This window comes from Ictalurus furcatus, chromosome 13 (assembly GCF_023375685.1).
Source record: "Ictalurus furcatus strain D&B chromosome 13, Billie_1.0, whole genome shotgun sequence".
In the NCBI taxonomy this organism is placed as follows: domain Eukaryota; kingdom Metazoa; phylum Chordata; class Actinopteri; order Siluriformes; family Ictaluridae; genus Ictalurus; species Ictalurus furcatus.
The window spans coordinates 25,610,274-25,628,816 of record NC_071267.1 but is presented as its reverse complement, the minus strand read 5'-3'; the positions used below and the strand labels follow the sequence as shown (position 1 = coordinate 25,628,816).

General features: G+C 36.1%; 1 protein-coding gene across 2 annotated transcripts in view; it reads right to left on the bottom strand.

Annotated features, from left to right (window-relative positions):
- ca10a (carbonic anhydrase Xa) overlaps positions 1-18,543 on the bottom strand; it is a 214,516-nt gene that overhangs the window by 176,442 nt on the left and 19,531 nt on the right. For both annotated transcript variants that reach the window (XM_053639125.1, XM_053639126.1), the window contains exon 2: positions 11,275-11,349. In XM_053639125.1, coding sequence (XP_053495100.1) covers positions 11,275-11,349 — 75 coding nt within the window. The remainder of the gene's footprint in view (positions 1-11,274; positions 11,350-18,543) is intronic.

The window sequence follows — 18,543 nt, the reverse complement described above, 5'->3', positions numbered from 1 at the left end:
GAAGAAGAATGTTTTGTAGAAATAAAACACTTGGGGTTGTGCTGTTATAGGAAAATAACCCACAACTGCATGATGTGATGAGCTGGACTTACTGTTACCAATATTATTTATAGGATTATTTTATAATTATAATTCTATAACACTTCCTAAAAGTTTTATTTTTATTCCTCTTATATCATTACAATTTGCCAGTTTTTTTTTTTGTTTTTTTTTTACTTATTAAAGTACATCACTCTTTTTTTAAACTAATTTTGACTTTTTTTAACAAATGTTATTTTTTTTTTTTTTTTTTTTTTTAAACATTTAGTACGGAGCTACAACTTCCACTAGCTAAAGATTCAAATAGTAATAGAAAAAAAAGTCTAAATTTCACATACTAAAGAAAATAATTTTTTAAAATTTGTTGTTTTCCCCTAAAACCAGCGATGCTGAACAATGCCTTAAAATATATACATGAATCCACCATCCAACGAAATACAATAGTAGTAATGAGAAATTGAGGCTTTTAAAAGGATGATGTTCCATCCTGATGAAAGAAAACGGATCATTTAGTACCAAATGGTGCGTGTTTTCGAGACGTCTTAATTGCCGTTTAATATTCTGCCACACACACTGATCCTGATCATAACACATTCTGATCATATGTTATCACAACACAAGCGAGATAATTGTGTTACTCTGAAGTCTAACAATAAAGTATAATTGATATGATTTATTTATCAGATGAACAAAGACCTGGAAATGAGAATCAGGCTTATTGTTTAGGATTTTATTCAGCAGTAGTGAATCTGTCTCAGCGCTGAATTTGAATTGACGGGAGTTGATTTCTAATAATATACTACCGTGAGGAATCCGAAATACAATACATGGCCAAAAGTTTGTGGACACCTGACTATCACATTCACAGGCATGTCTTCTCCGAACTGTTCCCGCGAACTTGGAAGTTGTGTAGGATGCCTTCACTGCAACTAAAGAGGCCCAAAACTCTTACCAGGGCGAGGTCCATGAAGACGTGATGCGCCAAGGTTGGACGGGAAGAATTCGAGTGCCCTGACCTCAACCCCACTGAACACCTTTGGGATGAACAGGAACACCGACTGCACTCCAGATCTCCTCAAACAACATCAGTGTCTGATCTCACTAATGCTCTTATAGCTGAATAAACACAAATCCCCACAGCCACGCCCCAAAATCTAGTGGAACGCCTTCCCTGAAGAGTGGAGGTTACTATCACAGTAAAGGGCAAATAAATCTGGAATGAGAGGTTGAATATGAATGTGATAGTCAGGTGTCTACATACTTTTGGTATACCTTTGTTTTATACTGGTAGCCTATATATGGCACAAAAAGGTTATTTCCACATGCTGAGCATGTGTCTAAAGTCACATGGTTTTAAGGCTGATAATCTGGCAAAACACTGTGTCTAGATTATGTAAGGAACTTTTCATTACTTAAAGAACTTCATACTTTGTATACATTTATCGTTAGAGTTAATGCTGCAAAACAAGTTAATTCCTATTATCACTTATGTTGCAGCCGTAAACTCACACTGTCTACACACATTCATTTATTCCTATCATATTTTTTTTTTCCCCCTCAAGCATCTGTGCAATGAGCTCACCACTAAGCGACTGCACAGACAAATTAGTGCTTGTTATTTGTGGATCTTCGCGGTTACAGCCTGTTATACTGTAAACTAAACTCATGGATATTCTGATGGATATGTCTACTAAACTGAATACATTGTCATTCTATTATTTGAGTTATTCAGTCGTTTAGTTATTATTAATTCATATCTATGTGTTCTTGTGAGGGAATTTTGATCCGCCGATGGCTCCTGAGAGTGTAAAAGGTTAAGTGTTCCTTCTCAGGGGTTGCGTGATCGCTAAATTAAAATTATTATGATGAGATAATCTAAAAATACAGAATCAGGTTACAGACAGTAGGTGATGTATATTTCTTGTGAAAGCGCTCATGCAGAAACCGTTCGCCGCCTCATCGAGGCACGATATATTTCAGCTTTACCAAGGCGTGCTATCGGTGAAGGTCAGGGGTTTAGAGTTAAATGACTCATTTAGATTGAATGATTTGGCAATAGCATGTCTCTGGATTATTAAAAAAATATAAATAATTACAAAGAAAGAAAGATATAAATTATTAACTGTAGACATTGTGCAATGCCAGAATAAAACACTGCCTTGGAGTCTCTTTTTGTTCTCCTTTGAGACTCACTAGTCTTAGGCCAACTTTCATTTTATGTTTATTATTATTAATTATATTATTATTATTACTATTATTACTATTATTATTATTATTAGTAGTAGTAGTAGTAGTAGTAGCAACAACAATAATAACATGATGATATGATGACATGATTGCCATGATAATAATAATAATAATAATAATAATGTTATTGTTAATAATAATAATAATAATAATAATAATAATAATAATAATAATAATAATAATAACAATAACATTATTATTATTATTATTATTATTATTATTATTATTATTATTATTACTACTACTATTATTGTTGTGGTTATTATTATTATTACCATTATTATTATTATTATTATTATTATTATTATCATGATCAATGTTAATAATAATAATAATAATAATAATAATAATAATAATAGTAGTAGTAGTAGCATTAACAACAACAATAATAACAACATGATGACATGATTATTATTATTACCATTATTATTATTATTATTATTATTATTATTGTTATCATTATTATTATTATTATTATTATTATTATTACTACTACTATTATTATCATGATTAATGTTATTATTATTATTATTATTAGTAGTAGTAGTAGTAGTAGTATTAACAACAACAATAATACCATGATGAGATGACATGATTACCATGATTATTATTATTATTATTATTATTATTATTACTACTACTATTATTGTTGTGGTTATTATTATTATTACCATTATTATTATTATTATTATTATTATTATCATGATCAATGTTAATAATAATAATAATAATAATAATAATAATAATAGTAGTAGTAGTAGCATTAACAACAACAATAATAACAACATGATGACATGATTATTATTATTACCATTATTATTATTATTATTATTATTATTGTTATCATTATTATTATTATTATTATTATTATTACTACTACTATTATTATCATGATTAATGTTATTATTATTATTAGTAGTAGTAGTAGTAGTAGTAGTAGTATTAACAACAACAATAATACCATGATGAGATGACATGATTACCATGATTATTATTATTATTATTATTATTAATAGCAGTGGTAGTAGTAGTAGTATTAACAATAATAATAATGATGATATGATGATATGATTATCATGATAATAAAAAATAATCATCATCATCACAACAACAATAAAAAATAAGAATAACAACGCCAATAATAATAATAACAATAACAATACAAACAATAATAATATCATAATGGCAATAATAATAATAATAATAATAATAATAATAATAATAATTATTATTATTATTATTATTATTATTATTATTATTATTATTATTATTATTAATAGTAGTGGTAGTAGTAGTATTAACAATAATAACGATGATATGATGACATGATTATCATGATAATAAAAAAATCATCATCATCATCATCACAACAACAACAATAAAAATAAGAACAACAATAATAATAACAATACAAACAATAATAATATCACTGATAATGATGGTAATAATAATAATAATAATAATAATAATAATACTAATAATAACAAAACAACAACAACAAAACAATAATATTGTTATTATTATTATTATTATTATTATTATTATTATTATTAATTGATAAATGTGTAATTTGGTGCCTACTAGCTAGACAGTTGGCATTTAAAGTTGAAAAGCCTGTACAAATGTTTATGTAAGTTTATCAGTTCCTTGTGTGGTTACTAAAAAAAAAAAAAAAATACATGAAAATTTGAATTATTCCTACAAAGAACTGTCTAAAAGCAACCGATATTTATTGATTTAATTTGAAAGCCATTTAATATGCAAGAAATGAGATATTCAATTTATATTTCACAGTATGTTTAACACTTTATCAAATAATTATGAGTCTATTTCATCAATACTATCTATTTCACAGTGTTTATAGGATTTACATTTCAGCTGCAAATCTTAAAGCTTTTTTTTTCTTTTTTTTTTAATTGAATAAACATGTAATTAAAGAAATAATCATAATCAACCGTGCCCTTACCTACTTGTCGTGGTAGTAAACACTTGAAGGTGATATTGACAATTGCTTACTCTCAATGTTTGTAATTATTAAATAAACATGAACTGAATTCAATCTAAAAATAAAACTGCAATTTTCAGGCGATATAGGCATACTCTATATTTACCTACAGAAGAGATTTTGGTCAGTTTGGTTTGGTTCATAACGTCCAAGAGTATGAAGCCATCTTACAGCTTTACATGTGAAAATGAATGCATTCCAGAAGACAATGGTAATAGATTCCCGGTGAAGCCAGTCAGGTCTACAGTCATCACCCAATCTCTTCCAATAATGTTTTAGACCCAAACACCTAGGCCCTAAAGTCATTTCTCTGTTTCCTTAATGAAGTTTCGATCAATGCCCATCAGTCTGTAAATGGCTTGGCCCTGCTCGACATGCAGGAAGTACTCACCCATTAGCATCCTCTATTGATTTTATCAGGCTTGAGTTAAAACTAGATGGACAGCGTGAACTATGTTGGAGCTCTGCTTTCCAAACTCCACTGACCGAACTGTCAGAGAGCACAACCCACTGTCAGGCAGCTTCTTTAAAATATACAGATATAATCAGGACTCGGAGTCTTTTAGCCGAGTATTGTTAAGAGAAGGTAGCACTAGCAGGACAACTACACAACACTAACCTGCTAAAATTACACCAAATACTGTACACTTATTTACGATCGAATGAGAGCGAAAAATTCAAACGCATTTAAAAATGACAAGCTACACCTCTATGATCCATCCATCCATCTATCCATCTTCTATACCGCTCATCCTTCCTTCAGGGTCACGGGGAAACCTGGAGCCTATCCCAGGGAGCATCGGGCACAAGGCGGGGTACACCCTGGACAGGGTGCCAATCACCTCTATGATAACATTCTATATTGTTCTAACTACAACTCTGCTAACGGTTGGTGTTCATAAGGATAAAGGGCACCTGCATAACTGACATAATCCTACAATAGCATTTCTAAAAGCTTATTCCATTAGGCTTCATCTGTCATAAAGACTGCTTTCGATTTTGACTGTACCCGAGTCAAGTGACATAAGCTCGGGTTATGACAGTTTCTGGGATGACACAGGAGAGAATGTCATGACAACTGACTTTATAGATCAACACCACATATTGTTATGGGTCAGAGCAAGGCCATAAATAGTAAATAGGTTCAGAAATCATGGCTGTTGGAATAAGCCTTTACAAATGTTTTGTGCCGTACACTCCTGTCAGTTGTCATACTGTAAATGGCTTATGTAGGTGTCATGTACTCTGATATATCATTGTCCATGTCCATACTTTGGATTGTATTTGTAATTTCCTGAATACAGTTTCCTTTCTTATCAGAAGCTGCAAATCACTCAGGGCAACTCTTTGTCCAAGACTGTTTTTTTTTTTTTTTTTACTCACAGTCTCAGCATCCCTTCTCACAGGACTATTCTGTTTTCCATCACTTTTTAGAAAGTGCTTATTAACAGTCCTGTGTGGCGCCAGGTGTAGCGCAGAGTGAACGACTATGTTAAGACTCATCAGCCTGCTCCAGCTGAGACTCCCATACATGCCACTCAGTCCCCAGGGCAAGCTCGATCCAGCCCCAATGCTGGACTCAAAACTGGTTTTCAAAAGATGTTATCAGCAGGCTTTGGAAATAATAGCCAGTTGAGTTTGCAGGGCACAGAGCCCTAGAGAGTCACAGAGCTACAGCTATCCTCTCCTCACCATGGGTTCATTGCCACACCACTGGTGAATAAGCGGGGGCCAGATTGCCAATCTCCGACATTCTAGTTAACAGCTCAAGATGGTGTGTCTCTGTGCCCAGTGTGAGATCCCACAGGATGTGACTCTGACTCTGAGATACTGGTTTAAGACGTTTTTCTCCAACTCGCTTTATCTTTCCAAATCTACACTTACACAAGATATTCCTCTGGGGGAAAATAATCAACCACTAAAACAAATAAAGACCTAGAGTATACACACAGGTGGCAATCAATGAAGACATATCTTGTGGATAATCATGTATTTTTAAACTCCAGCAAAGGTCTCAATGACAATTTTGAAAGAAAGAAAATAAAAGATGGCTGTTATTGTTATTATGTATTATGATAATATCGTCATTATCATTATAACCCATTTTCTTAAGGCGATTTTCACTAAGAGACCGACAGAAGTGGAATGGTAATCAATATTTGAAACCTTCCAGCGAATTTGATGTTATTAGCATAAAGCAATATGTGGTATACTTGCTTTCTGTTCTTATGAGGGAGTACAAGATCCATTCATGGACATATTACATAAAAGTACAACTTTAACCTGAACAAGCAGCTCATAAAAAAAAATTAAAAAAAACATTATAGTGCCCCCTACTGCAATATTTGTCTCCTTTTGTCAATAGAGGCCATATCCGAAACACCAACCCAATGATTTGGCCTATTGACTTTGTTAACAAATGTTTGTCAGTATCTTCTGATACCAAACTAATTTCGAAAGACTTTGGTTGAACAATCTAGAAGTTTAAAAATCTACATTTTCAAAGAAAAGGGGAATTCCTCAAATTGAAGACGTTAAGATGCTAGTAGAAGCAATAGCCTGTTGGTGGTGCTAGAGATTTCAAATTTGGCAAGCAGGTTTCTAAGGCTGTGATTTGCCAGTTTGCCAAATTCTGTTCCGAATGGCTAGTTGTAAGCCTGCCAAATGTCAGGTGAAATCCGATCGCCCATTGGCTTCCATAGCTTTCTGATCATCAAGTGATCCGTAAAACTTTACTTACAATCTAGCACAACATGCAAAGATCCAACCCCGTTGAACAAGAGGTTGCTGAAAAATAGTCATTTTTGAAGGTTCTACCACTGTAGTTGAGAAATGACATTCAATTTGGGTTTGACCCTGCGATGACTAAGTGTATTTTTTCTGACTATAGGACATTGGGATCTCAATGCTCAATGCTCATTTAGTGAATAATGGCTACAGAAAACAGTACTGGTCTAAAAGTTTGGCCTTTTTTCAGGAACATCTGCAGAATTGGTGGAGTGTAATTGGACAATAAATAAACGAAACCTTGACATTGCTTGGACCCCTATTACAAGTAATAGAATAGTATATAACACTAATTAACACAACTCCAAGAGAGTTTCAGATGCGTCAGTGCTTGGACCCAAAGTAATAAACTATAAGCCTATCCATATAAGCCCAACATCCTGCCTTATCCATAAAGTTTAATGCTAATAACCTGGTCACAGATGGCCCATAAGGATTTTACATGCTCCACATATATAACTACAGGACACAGACATATAGTTTTTTGCTTCCTTATAGATGGCAGAAGAAATAATCTTCATGACCGGACCTCAGATGCCTTCCGACACAGTAATAAATGAAATCGACCATCCTCCACTCCAGCACCACAAATCTAACCGTATCAAAACTAGATTAAAAATAAAAAACAATTAATCAAAATGTGATGTAATATTCAAATGGTAGAATACATTCATGCATGCCGTAGAAGATAAGTGAGAAGCAGAAAGGCAAACTATATGACTGAAGAGCAAAATGTCCTCCTTTAGAAACATGTGAACCTTTACGTGACCGAGCATGAGAGTTTCGAGAGAAATGTAAAAAAAAAAAAAAAAGAAAAAAAAAATATATAACAAAAGCCAAATTGAATACAGACAGAACTAAACGCTCCTTTGTCTCATCTTCCAAACCTTGACATTTACCTTCCTCAGGAATCATGCGGTGAATATAAATTTTATGATTTTATACAGCAGGTGGCACGGTTTATAAAACCTGCTGAAGAAGCTCTGAAGAACAATAGAAACAAAACTGGATTTCAACAACAGGTATATACACAAACCTCTAGCTCAGCAGTTCACAAAAAGTACCACATGATAGATTAAAAAAAGAGAGGAAAACAGAATGAGCTGGATAATTAACCTGTTTCTCAACCCAACAACCCAATTTAAGTGCAATAATAAGGAGAATGCATTGTGACTTAACATGCTAGTATGTGCAGTAACTATACATAGACAAGTTGATGTGATGCAGATCTCGACTTCACGAGAAGATGATCTCGACACAACCAAAGCTGAATGGGACTGGTGTGACATGCACGTTGGCATCTTCGCCATCATCCATCCATCTTCTATACCGCTTATCCGTCCTTTAGGGTCACGGGGGAACCTGGAGCCTATCCCAGGGAGCATGGGGCACAAGGCGGGGTACACCCTGGACAGGGTGCCAGTCCATCGCAGGGCACAATCACATACACACTCACACACCCGTTCATACACTACGGACACTTTAGACACGCCAATCGGCCTACCGTGCATGTCTTTGGACTGGGGGAGGAAACCGGAGTACCCGGAGGAAACCCCCGCAGCACGGGGAGAACATGCAAACTCTCCACGGTGGGAATCGAACCCCCGACCCTGGAGGTATGAGGCGAACGTGCTAGGGTGTGTGTCCTCTTCTCAAGTGTCGGAGACTAATGTGGAATTCGTCAATCCTGCAGGGATGATGTATTGTTTTAACCCACCCCAGAAGTTAGCATCGCCCTGGTTCCATCAACAAAAAACCAATAGTAGTTTTCCATTAGCTTTTTAAATAAACTCTACAAAAGTTTATGATTCTTACACGTTTTAAGATTCAGAAGATTTTGAAGCCTAAATATAATCGCCAGAAGTAAAAAAGCTAACGTTAGGCTATAAACGAACCACACCACAGTCACATGACTTCAACATCACCGCCGCTACGCTTCCGACAAACTCTTTCAGTATTTATTTAAAAACAATACAATTAGAAAATACTATAAATTGATAAATCTACAAGTTGGAAAGTTTGAGTTGCAAGAGCGCGAGTATAAACGCAACAAGGCTGTAGTAGATGAGTTTTCCTGTTCGGCGTGATGACGTTTAATGTCCCCGACAACCTCTGTACTCCCATTTAACAGCCGCCACTTGTTAACAACCGTCTTTTTCAAGACACGTAAAAGCTTTTTTAAAAATCCTGAGTGGGGTATTACTGATGTATTTTATGGCGTAGTATAGGATGTGAACATATATTGAGCTTGTGTTAACCACAGACCTTATTTCTGGCATTTAACCAAAAAACCCATTCAAAAACCCCATTGACTTCAGGATGATGGATATCCAGTACACGGGAGCATTAAGATGCATCGAGATGTAAGCAACTGAATTATTAAAATTTGAAATGAACAATAATCATCCATTCCGGAGAAACTGAATAAAAACGTTTCATTCTGAAGAAAGTTTTCCTAACAAAGTTCTCCGATATAAACCAGAGGCCAAGACATCTACAATACTCATAAACACTGGAATGAGTGGCACGGCTTAGCAGGCAGTCAGAAGTAAACAACAGCAGCAAACTAAAACAGAAAAGTAAATTATAAGTCAGGGATTTTTCATACAGGATGCAGGGAAACAAATCATAATCCATTTCCTTCACAACTGACTTCTAGCCATGAGGTCCCTCTGATCTTGGTTGACTATTCCAATTTATTTCAAGAAGAAAATCGCCCAAGATAATGCGAGTCTAAACATTTTGCGATATACGTCACAGTCACTGCCTCATCTCCAGAAGCATGAAATCCTTATAAATCAGTGAAAACTGTCAACTGTAAAAACACAGACATTTAATTTCAGCACGCATGGCTGGATATTTATTGTACCAGCATTACCAATTTCCAGCCACCCTGAGCCATGCAGATATACTGAAATTCTTAATAAATATTCCAATTTCAATTGATACAGTTCTGGCTAGTTTTTTTTTTTTTTTTTTTTTAATTAATCAACCTCCTAAACATTGTTGTACAACAATACACTTACTGAGTACTTCATCTCAAGTATGTAGGCTATTACTGTTATATCTGGACCGCCATTGTGCTTTCCTTCATAAATAATAGAAGCAAAATGTGTACTTTGAATTGCTTAATACTTTAAAATGTTCATCCTGAATAGGAAGCACTGAATGATTGTCATACTCAATAAGAAGCTGTACAGTATTGATACTCTCTATATAGACTATTTTGCTCTCTTATTCAATAAAAAGCAGTATTAATATTTTTAACCGATTCTCTGAGAATTCTTCCCCAATTGGAATCAGTATTGATACTCTGAGTGAATCTCTTCCTCAATAAGATGCTGTATGGAAACACGGAGTTGTTGTCTTGTTCAGTAAGAAGCAGTATTAATACTCTGAGTACATATTTTCCTCAATAAGAGCAGTATTAATACTCTGATTGATTCTCTTCTTCAATAGGAAGTGGCAATGGTACTTTGAGTGAGTCCCTTCCTCAATAAGAAGTAGTATTGATTAACCTGAATGACTCTGTTCCTCATCAGGAAGTGTTATCTAACTATTATTGTCTGGCAAGGTATCTTGAGGATCTTACCCACCCTCATGACGCCTTTGATACACAGCTTCCACAAGTTCCAAAGAAGAAGTAGAACAAAAGGATGTAACGGTGGTCGAGTGACTGAGTGGAGAACCGTCAGGGCCACCTGGGCCGCTCTCTGGTTCAGGATAATGGCCAGAGGATGTACATGAGCTAGCAGGAACATTTTACAGCTTGTACAAGTGAGGTCATGGGCACTTTGCTATTAGTCCTTGCCAAGAAAACCTCCACTAGTTCTCCATTCAGTCAAAACCATGATTATTCACATAACCTTCTGATTGATTACTGTCTACTTACTGGATCTAGAAGAACCCCATCATGATTTGGGGGTTGCTTGCAAACATCAAACTCTGACTGAACAAAACTGAAGGTAACCCATTAGTGTAAAACCTTCCAGAGGTAGATTTTAAAAAGCTTCAAATTCTTCCATCAATGTCATTATGAAGAATTCTGCAAATTTTTCATCGCAACGATCTGAACCTTTTTACCCTCTATCAAGTGAATTATGCAAGACTTCACTTTAAAATTGATCGACATACCCAGGTGTGCAAATTCAACCCTGCTAAACCCTACAATATTCATCAAATAATATGAACATTACCTGGAACGAAGCTCCCTTGGACGACCTCTTTGTACGCCCACCATCCCTCGTGAATTTTGGGCGGACCTGGCTGAGCTGTAAGGAAAAGAACAAGAAAATGAGTGTTTTTTTTGTTGTTGTTTCTCGGACGTTACAGTCTCAACATGCGGCATTAGTATGGAAAGGCGTTCTTGTGCAATGGGTTAAAAAAAGGAAATGATTACAGTAGGGGTGTAGTTTATAATTGAGGTGCTTGGGTAGAAATCCCACTAGCGAAGCAGGCCATGACCTGGAATTACAGAGCAAGGTCTGCGGGATATTGCATTCTTACACCCAAACTTCTTTGTCCATACAGTGCCAGTCAGAAACATGGATTAAAGGCAGGGCCAGAGGTGGCATGACACACGGTGGCCTTTTAATGGAAGTGGAGGTGGAATAATCCTTGTAGGGAGGATGAGAAGTAATGCAGGAGAGCGGTTCAATTTCGCAAAGCAAGGACGGGAGGTGGGTGGACAGTTCTCCCTGCGCTGAGGAAATGTATTGGACAACAAGTTAAAAGTAACAGCACTTCACAAAGGATTTGGCGATGGTGTTCAGTTTGACTTAGTAGCAGAAATAAATGTGTAAAAGGTCTATAAGGAGCAGCAGTGCTGTCGGTTGTCTTTAGTTTGCGGTGTCGCAAAGTAGCGTTGACCGAGTCCATGATACCTGGAAGAAAAATAATAAACACCAACCAACCAATATCTTCTAATGGCCGAGTGCACGTCGTGATGGCGTCACATGACGCGTCTTGGCCAAAATCTCCGGGAAATCTTTGGTCAATCCCTCATATGCTAGTTAACCTTCACACGACCTTCACAATTAGAATGTGTTCTTTTAAAGCCTAGCTAGAAAAAGCCGAATGTCTTAAATGAAAGGAAAACCTATGGTTCAAAACCTCACAAAATCAGTGAATAGTGCGAAGCTCCGTCTGTCCTTTCTAATGACGACTTTTCCCAACCTGTGCTACGTCTAGGACTTCAATTTTTTATTTTATTTTTTTTTAAAGGCATTCCTTCCGTTTTTATTCACACGCACTGGGTGCAAAGAAAACTTTTAATTGAAACAGCGTCGATTCCACGAGTGTCAAATCGACAGTGACATCTGTATTACAACTAAAAACATTTTTTATTAAAAAGAATGAAGGTTGTCTCCTCTATCTCTCAGCTACTCTGTCAGGAAGGATCTCTGAGCAGAACCCATGGTGCGAGAAGCAATCAAAATTCATCAGCTCGGTTCTCCAGAGGCGTTCAGGGCTAAATAATGCAGCGGAGTTTTAGAGAGACACCGGGATGAAGGAAAGACATCATAACATCTCTCGTTGTGGGAAAAACAAAGCCCACATACCTGCGGTTTAAAGTCACAATCATTAGCAGGGTTGACAGAGAGCCGAGAGGAAATCTCACTATTACATGATCGCTTCTGACAGCACAAGACAGCCAGATTGAGGCATTTTGTTCACCAATATTTACACAAAGGAGTTGAAGCATGTCATGATTCAGATATTTTGTGCGCATGTTGACGCACACGAGATAAATATGATGCAAAAGAGCTAGCTTGCTAATTAACGCATTTAATATAATATATAGTGTGGCTTGTTAACAAGCATGGGTAGTTACTAAATAATGAATAAAACACAATGGGATGATGTCATAACTTCTAGCTATAATCATTCCCTCGCTAGGCTCTCTCTCTCTCTCTCTCTCTCTCTCTCTCTCTCTCTCTCAAAAATAAATAAATAAAACGCAGCTTGTCATGTTTTACTCACAAACTGAAAAGTATAAACTCCTTGAAAACTTTCCAGTGGTGGAAGTTACAAAATGACCTCTGGTTGTCACAAAGCACTGACACTGGTAACTTCGGGTTACTGATCGGAAGGTCGGGGGTTCAAGCCCCAGCACTGCCAAGCTGCCACTGTTGGGCCCTTGAGCAAGGCCCTTAACCCTCTCTGCTCCAGGGGGCGCTGTATCATGGCTGACCCTGCGCTCTGACCCCAGCTTCCTAACAGGCTGGGGTATGCGAAGAAAACAATTTCACTGTGCTCTACGGTATATGTGACCAACAAAGACTCATTATCAGCATGTTTTTTTTCTGAAACACAGTTTATTTTTTTGGTATTAAATCAAATCCGCACTAACTAGTAAGTTAACCAAGCTAGTACGCTAGTTAATGTTTGCTTGGTGCTAAATTGTTAATACCTGATGGCCTTAGCTTAGCTGATTTTGCTAATCTATAGTATGTAAATAAAACCAGACTGCCAGCATGATTTATTTTTATTATTTTACATGTACATTTATTCATTTAGCGGACGCTTTCATCCAAAGCGACTTACAAATGAGGAAATACAAGCAGAGCGATATATCAAGCGGAGAACAATACAAGTAGTGCTACTGTACAAGATTTATAATTGAGTTCTAGAAAAGCAAAGTGTGCCGAGTAGAGGTGGAAGAACCGGGGTAAGTTTTTATTTATTTATTTATTTATTTATTTATTTATTTTTTATTAAGGATAATGTGGGGTTGGCGTTTTAGGGGTTAGTTACGTTAGCTGTTTTTTGAAGATAGTGACAGATTCTGCGGTCCGGATTGAGGTTGGAAGTTCATTCCACCACTGAGAGACAGTTATTTTATATTTGTATAAATGGAAAGGAATGTTTTTTTTTTTTTTTTTTTACATTGTTATACTCTCCATGCTCTCTTAAACATGCCTCGTCCATGTAAAGCTTTTCAAAATCCCATTTCACTACAAAACATTACACAGAAATGAGTCATATTCATATTTCATTATCACTCTGGTAAGACCAGCTGAGTTTTCTATCATTTGCCTGAAATTCATGAAGTAAAAATTCAGTCTGGCTCCAGGGAGCCCAGGACACACTGAATAGCCGTGATGCTAACACAGACATAATTCACATTTATTTTGCCTCGGGCAGAAACCTGACTAAATCTGATTAGCATACTGTGAGAAAAAGAAAAATCCTGAGCAGTCGTCAGGATGTTGCATTGAATTTCATTCAGCCGAGCTGCGAATCGAAGAGTGAATCCCAGAAAATGACCTCACATTTGGACAATTTCCTGCGTTTTACATACTACAATGAAAAAAAAAGTAGCAATTTGCATACAAAGATGGAAACAGGAATCTGTATTACTAGTAAAATATCACTTTAACACTATATGGTGCATAGCGTTAATACTTCTCATTGAACCAGTAACAAAGTTTGATTTATTTTTTTTTTGGGCTCATTTACATTACATTATATTTACCTTGCTTGCTTACATTTTAGCTATTTTACAGTAAATGACCTGGTTTGACATTAATTAGCTTGCCATTCAAATTCGCTAGGTTATTGTTAAAGTTGGCATGCTTGTTAACAAATTAGCTACTGGAGTACACAATAAATTAGCTGGTTTGGATTTAGCTAGCCTGAACGTGACCTTTTCTAATGGTTTTATATACATAACATAACATAACAGTTAAAATTTGCTTGCTTGCTTGCAACAATTTTGCTTCTGGTATTATATAGACAGACACATATAGATATTGACCGAATAATAAACAAAGCGAGGCCAGTTTCTAGCAAATTAGCTACATTAAACAATAAATTATCTGTTTTGGCATTAGCTAGCTTGAAAGTTAACTTGGCTATTTGTTTTGTTCACACTAATAGCTAAGATTCGCTTGCTTGCTAGCTAGCAAATTACCTACTGGGTTACACAAGAACTTAGCTGGTTAACATTAGCTTGCTTGCTAGCTAATTAGCTACGTTATACAATACAGTAGTTGGTTTGACGTTAGCTAGCTTGCCACTGGACTCAGTGACTAGATTTAGAGCTAGATTTTCACGCCATGTCGTAATTAGCGTAATTACGAGATTCTGACTTGTAAAAAATCTTTCCCATCCTCGTACAACTCGTAATTACAACTTGTAAACTGGGAATTTTCTGAGCGCTCCGGACCGCTGCAACGACATGCGTAAAGCTTCAGCAGTAAGTAAAATGTAGTTAAGGAGTTATCTAACAATATTTTTTGGTGTGTAATAACTCGTGTAATTGACTATTTTTAACATCTTAATAATGTAAGATTAATCTGAAAATTAACAAAAAAGACATACGATACAGTTCAATGCAAAACCGAAGTTGTCAACGACATCACCTCACACGTATTCATTTTGGCGTATAGAAAGACATAACCCCAAGTCCGAGGACGTGAACGACGCCGAATAGAACGTCCGGGTTGTCATCTAGTAACTCCGACGGTAACTCCGACATGGCGTGAACGCAGCCTAATTACACAATATTCTAGTTACACTGTATAATCCTAGTGGCTAGCGTGATAGCAATCCTGGCTAGCTATTAAATGTTTAATACCTTGGTTAAGCCATCCAAGCAAACATTATCCAAATAAATAACATGCACGAAAATTTGAACCTTCACAATAGACGAGGCCCGTGAGTATTCGTGTAATAGAGAGACACATTGTGTAGGCAGCAATACGATAACTAAAATAATAAAGAAATTAACGATTACAAATACCCTGCTGACTAGATTAAGAAAAATAAATGAACGTCCCCATTTCAGTCCAAATTTTAGGCACAGTGATATAAATTCCATGCAGTAATTTACCACCAAACAGCAGTTACGTGGTAAATAAACATATTGGACGAGAGTTGATTGTCAGAGGTGGCCATTAGTATTCATTAGCACAGCGCTACAATGCTGTGGATCATTCATGCAGTGGGGAAAAGCGAAAAAGCGCCACAAATGCTGTGCATAAATGAAACTTGACCTTGCCAACAGCTGTGCTTACTGACTTATGAGATAATTATCTCTTACCCGGGCCTGTTTGTGTCACCGCATTATGGATGCAGCTGCAGCATGGTGATGTTTCAGACGCCGTCCCCGCAGGACTCTTTCAATCAACTCAAATCATCCTGAACGGAAGGCAGGAGGAGCGCAGGTCCGACTGCGGATCGTCCACATGCACCGAGTCGCTCTTTATTTAACGCTGTACAGCTCTAACGTTTACGACGATAGCAACGGCATCATCTGAACAAGATTATCTTTATTAGATTATGAACTGTGTGTGTGTGTGTGTGTGTGTGTGTGTGTGTGTGTGTGTGTGTAGAGGGTTTATTTACCTAAGGAAATACTTTTACAATAAAATCCGATTTATTTCTTAAATCCGATTTTTACTCCAAGTGTCTCTATTGCAAATTATAGCTAACTGGATCAGATTCATCTCTTTGGATTCGATGAATATTTACGCATACTCTCATAATTATTGCCGCCCCACGAAGACTGTTGTAACTCGGCTAGATGTCATACACTGCCTTCTTTAAAGCGGGTCTGGACACTGAGATGGTCGTGATTATAAATAATTCTCTGTTTATTGTACTCTATATTTATTTATAACATCTTGGCATTATGTCTCTTATTTCCATTCAAAAAAAAAGCACAGGGGATGCAAACTTTTGCACACGGCCGTATCTAGGCTGGTACTCTAAATGCTAAATAGTCGAAACATTTGAATATTACTGAGTGTATGAATATTACACTGCTACACCGCTGTACAATTCTGGATTCTGATTGGTCAGAGGGCGTTGATTAGTTTTCTATGACAGCAGCTCTGACGGTAGTGCAATAGTGTTTATATCAATGCACTCGTTCTCATACTTCATTGTTTCTATTGTTAGAAAACTACTTCTATTACTATTTATACAGTAGCCGCTCTAATATAAGCGATAACAGGAAACAAGTTGTTCCACAACATCCCATAATATTAAAATGGTCAAGAATTGCTCGCGAATTGCTGCGGTATAAAATGGAATAGCGCTATAATTTACCGTAACACCCTATAACGGTACATCCCCAAGTGGTTTTTAATCATACCGCCATGATAAATGGATAGTACAGCACTCCCTGATATTTTTAGCCTATTTTTCTACAGTAATGACCTGCACAGGAAAAATAAATAAATAAATTACGCTACTAGAGAAAGTATTAGCCTATTTAATATTAAAGTACAAAACATTAATTATGTCTCCTCTAAGACTGTCACAGTGTAATAGCAGGAAGTAGGACATGAACATGCATTCACAATCACCGAACACGTTCTAATTTAAGCGTCCTCAAAATTATATAATACGGCAAAGACACGATTCATCTCAGGACAAAACGCACGGTGGTGCATTTTATATCTGTCACACTCTCACTTCTTTCTGTTTCTCTGTGTCTCAGATGTACCTACCCTGCACTCACTCACACACACACACACACACACACACACACACACATAAACCCTTATACATCTGCATGGGATTAGGAGATTAGTAGACTAGATTGCATATACCCCAGCATGAGTAGGCAAGCTGTTCCTGCTGTATTTATTGTGAATCATTCCACACACACACACACACCCCCCCCCCTTTTTCTTTAGCACATGGCCTATGCTTAAGCATTTTAAACACATTTTACACATAAAATTAAAAACAAACGAGCAAACAAACAAATAAATAAACCACCCATTTGACCAAAATCCGATTTCCATCCTGCTAAAATAAAGTCATTCTCCCCTTTTGATTAAAATTATAGTAGCAATCAAACCGCAATTAATAGTATTGTGGCTTTAAAGTCCGTGATTTTCTTGGCGAATTTAAAAAGCACAATAAAATAGCCTTCGTATCTTACGGTTTATTTCAATTGTAAAAACTACCAGATAAAAAAAAAAAAACAAAAAAAAAAAAAAACAATAAAATGCAACGTAATAGGTTGCACTGGATCATGTGCTATTGTATATGCTGGTGGAGGCCATTTTGTTAAATTAAATCAAATTTGCAGTGATTACTGTTATAATACGTGATAAGTACATCCAGGACTGTTCAAACAGCAATATATTGGCAGTATACAGTGCGGTATTAGACTCCCATTAGATTTATTTTTAGCTTATTGTAGCGTTTCCTCTATGAATTTTCTTATTCATATATCATCATTTCAGTCTTTTTTATTGTTCATTTTTAAATTATCTCTTGCATTTAGGTCACACTATAATAATACATTTGACATTCAAAGCAAAATGCAAGCGCTTAAGTGTTTAATTAAAGACGGTGGTCTAGATTGTTTTGTTAAAACCTCGCCTTGGGCGCTTGTACACACACACAAAAAAAAATTGAAAATCTGGCAACCAGAAAAGAATAAACTACACACAGACGATTCGCGTAATCCGAATGAGGAGCCTGGAAAAGTGTGTGCGTAA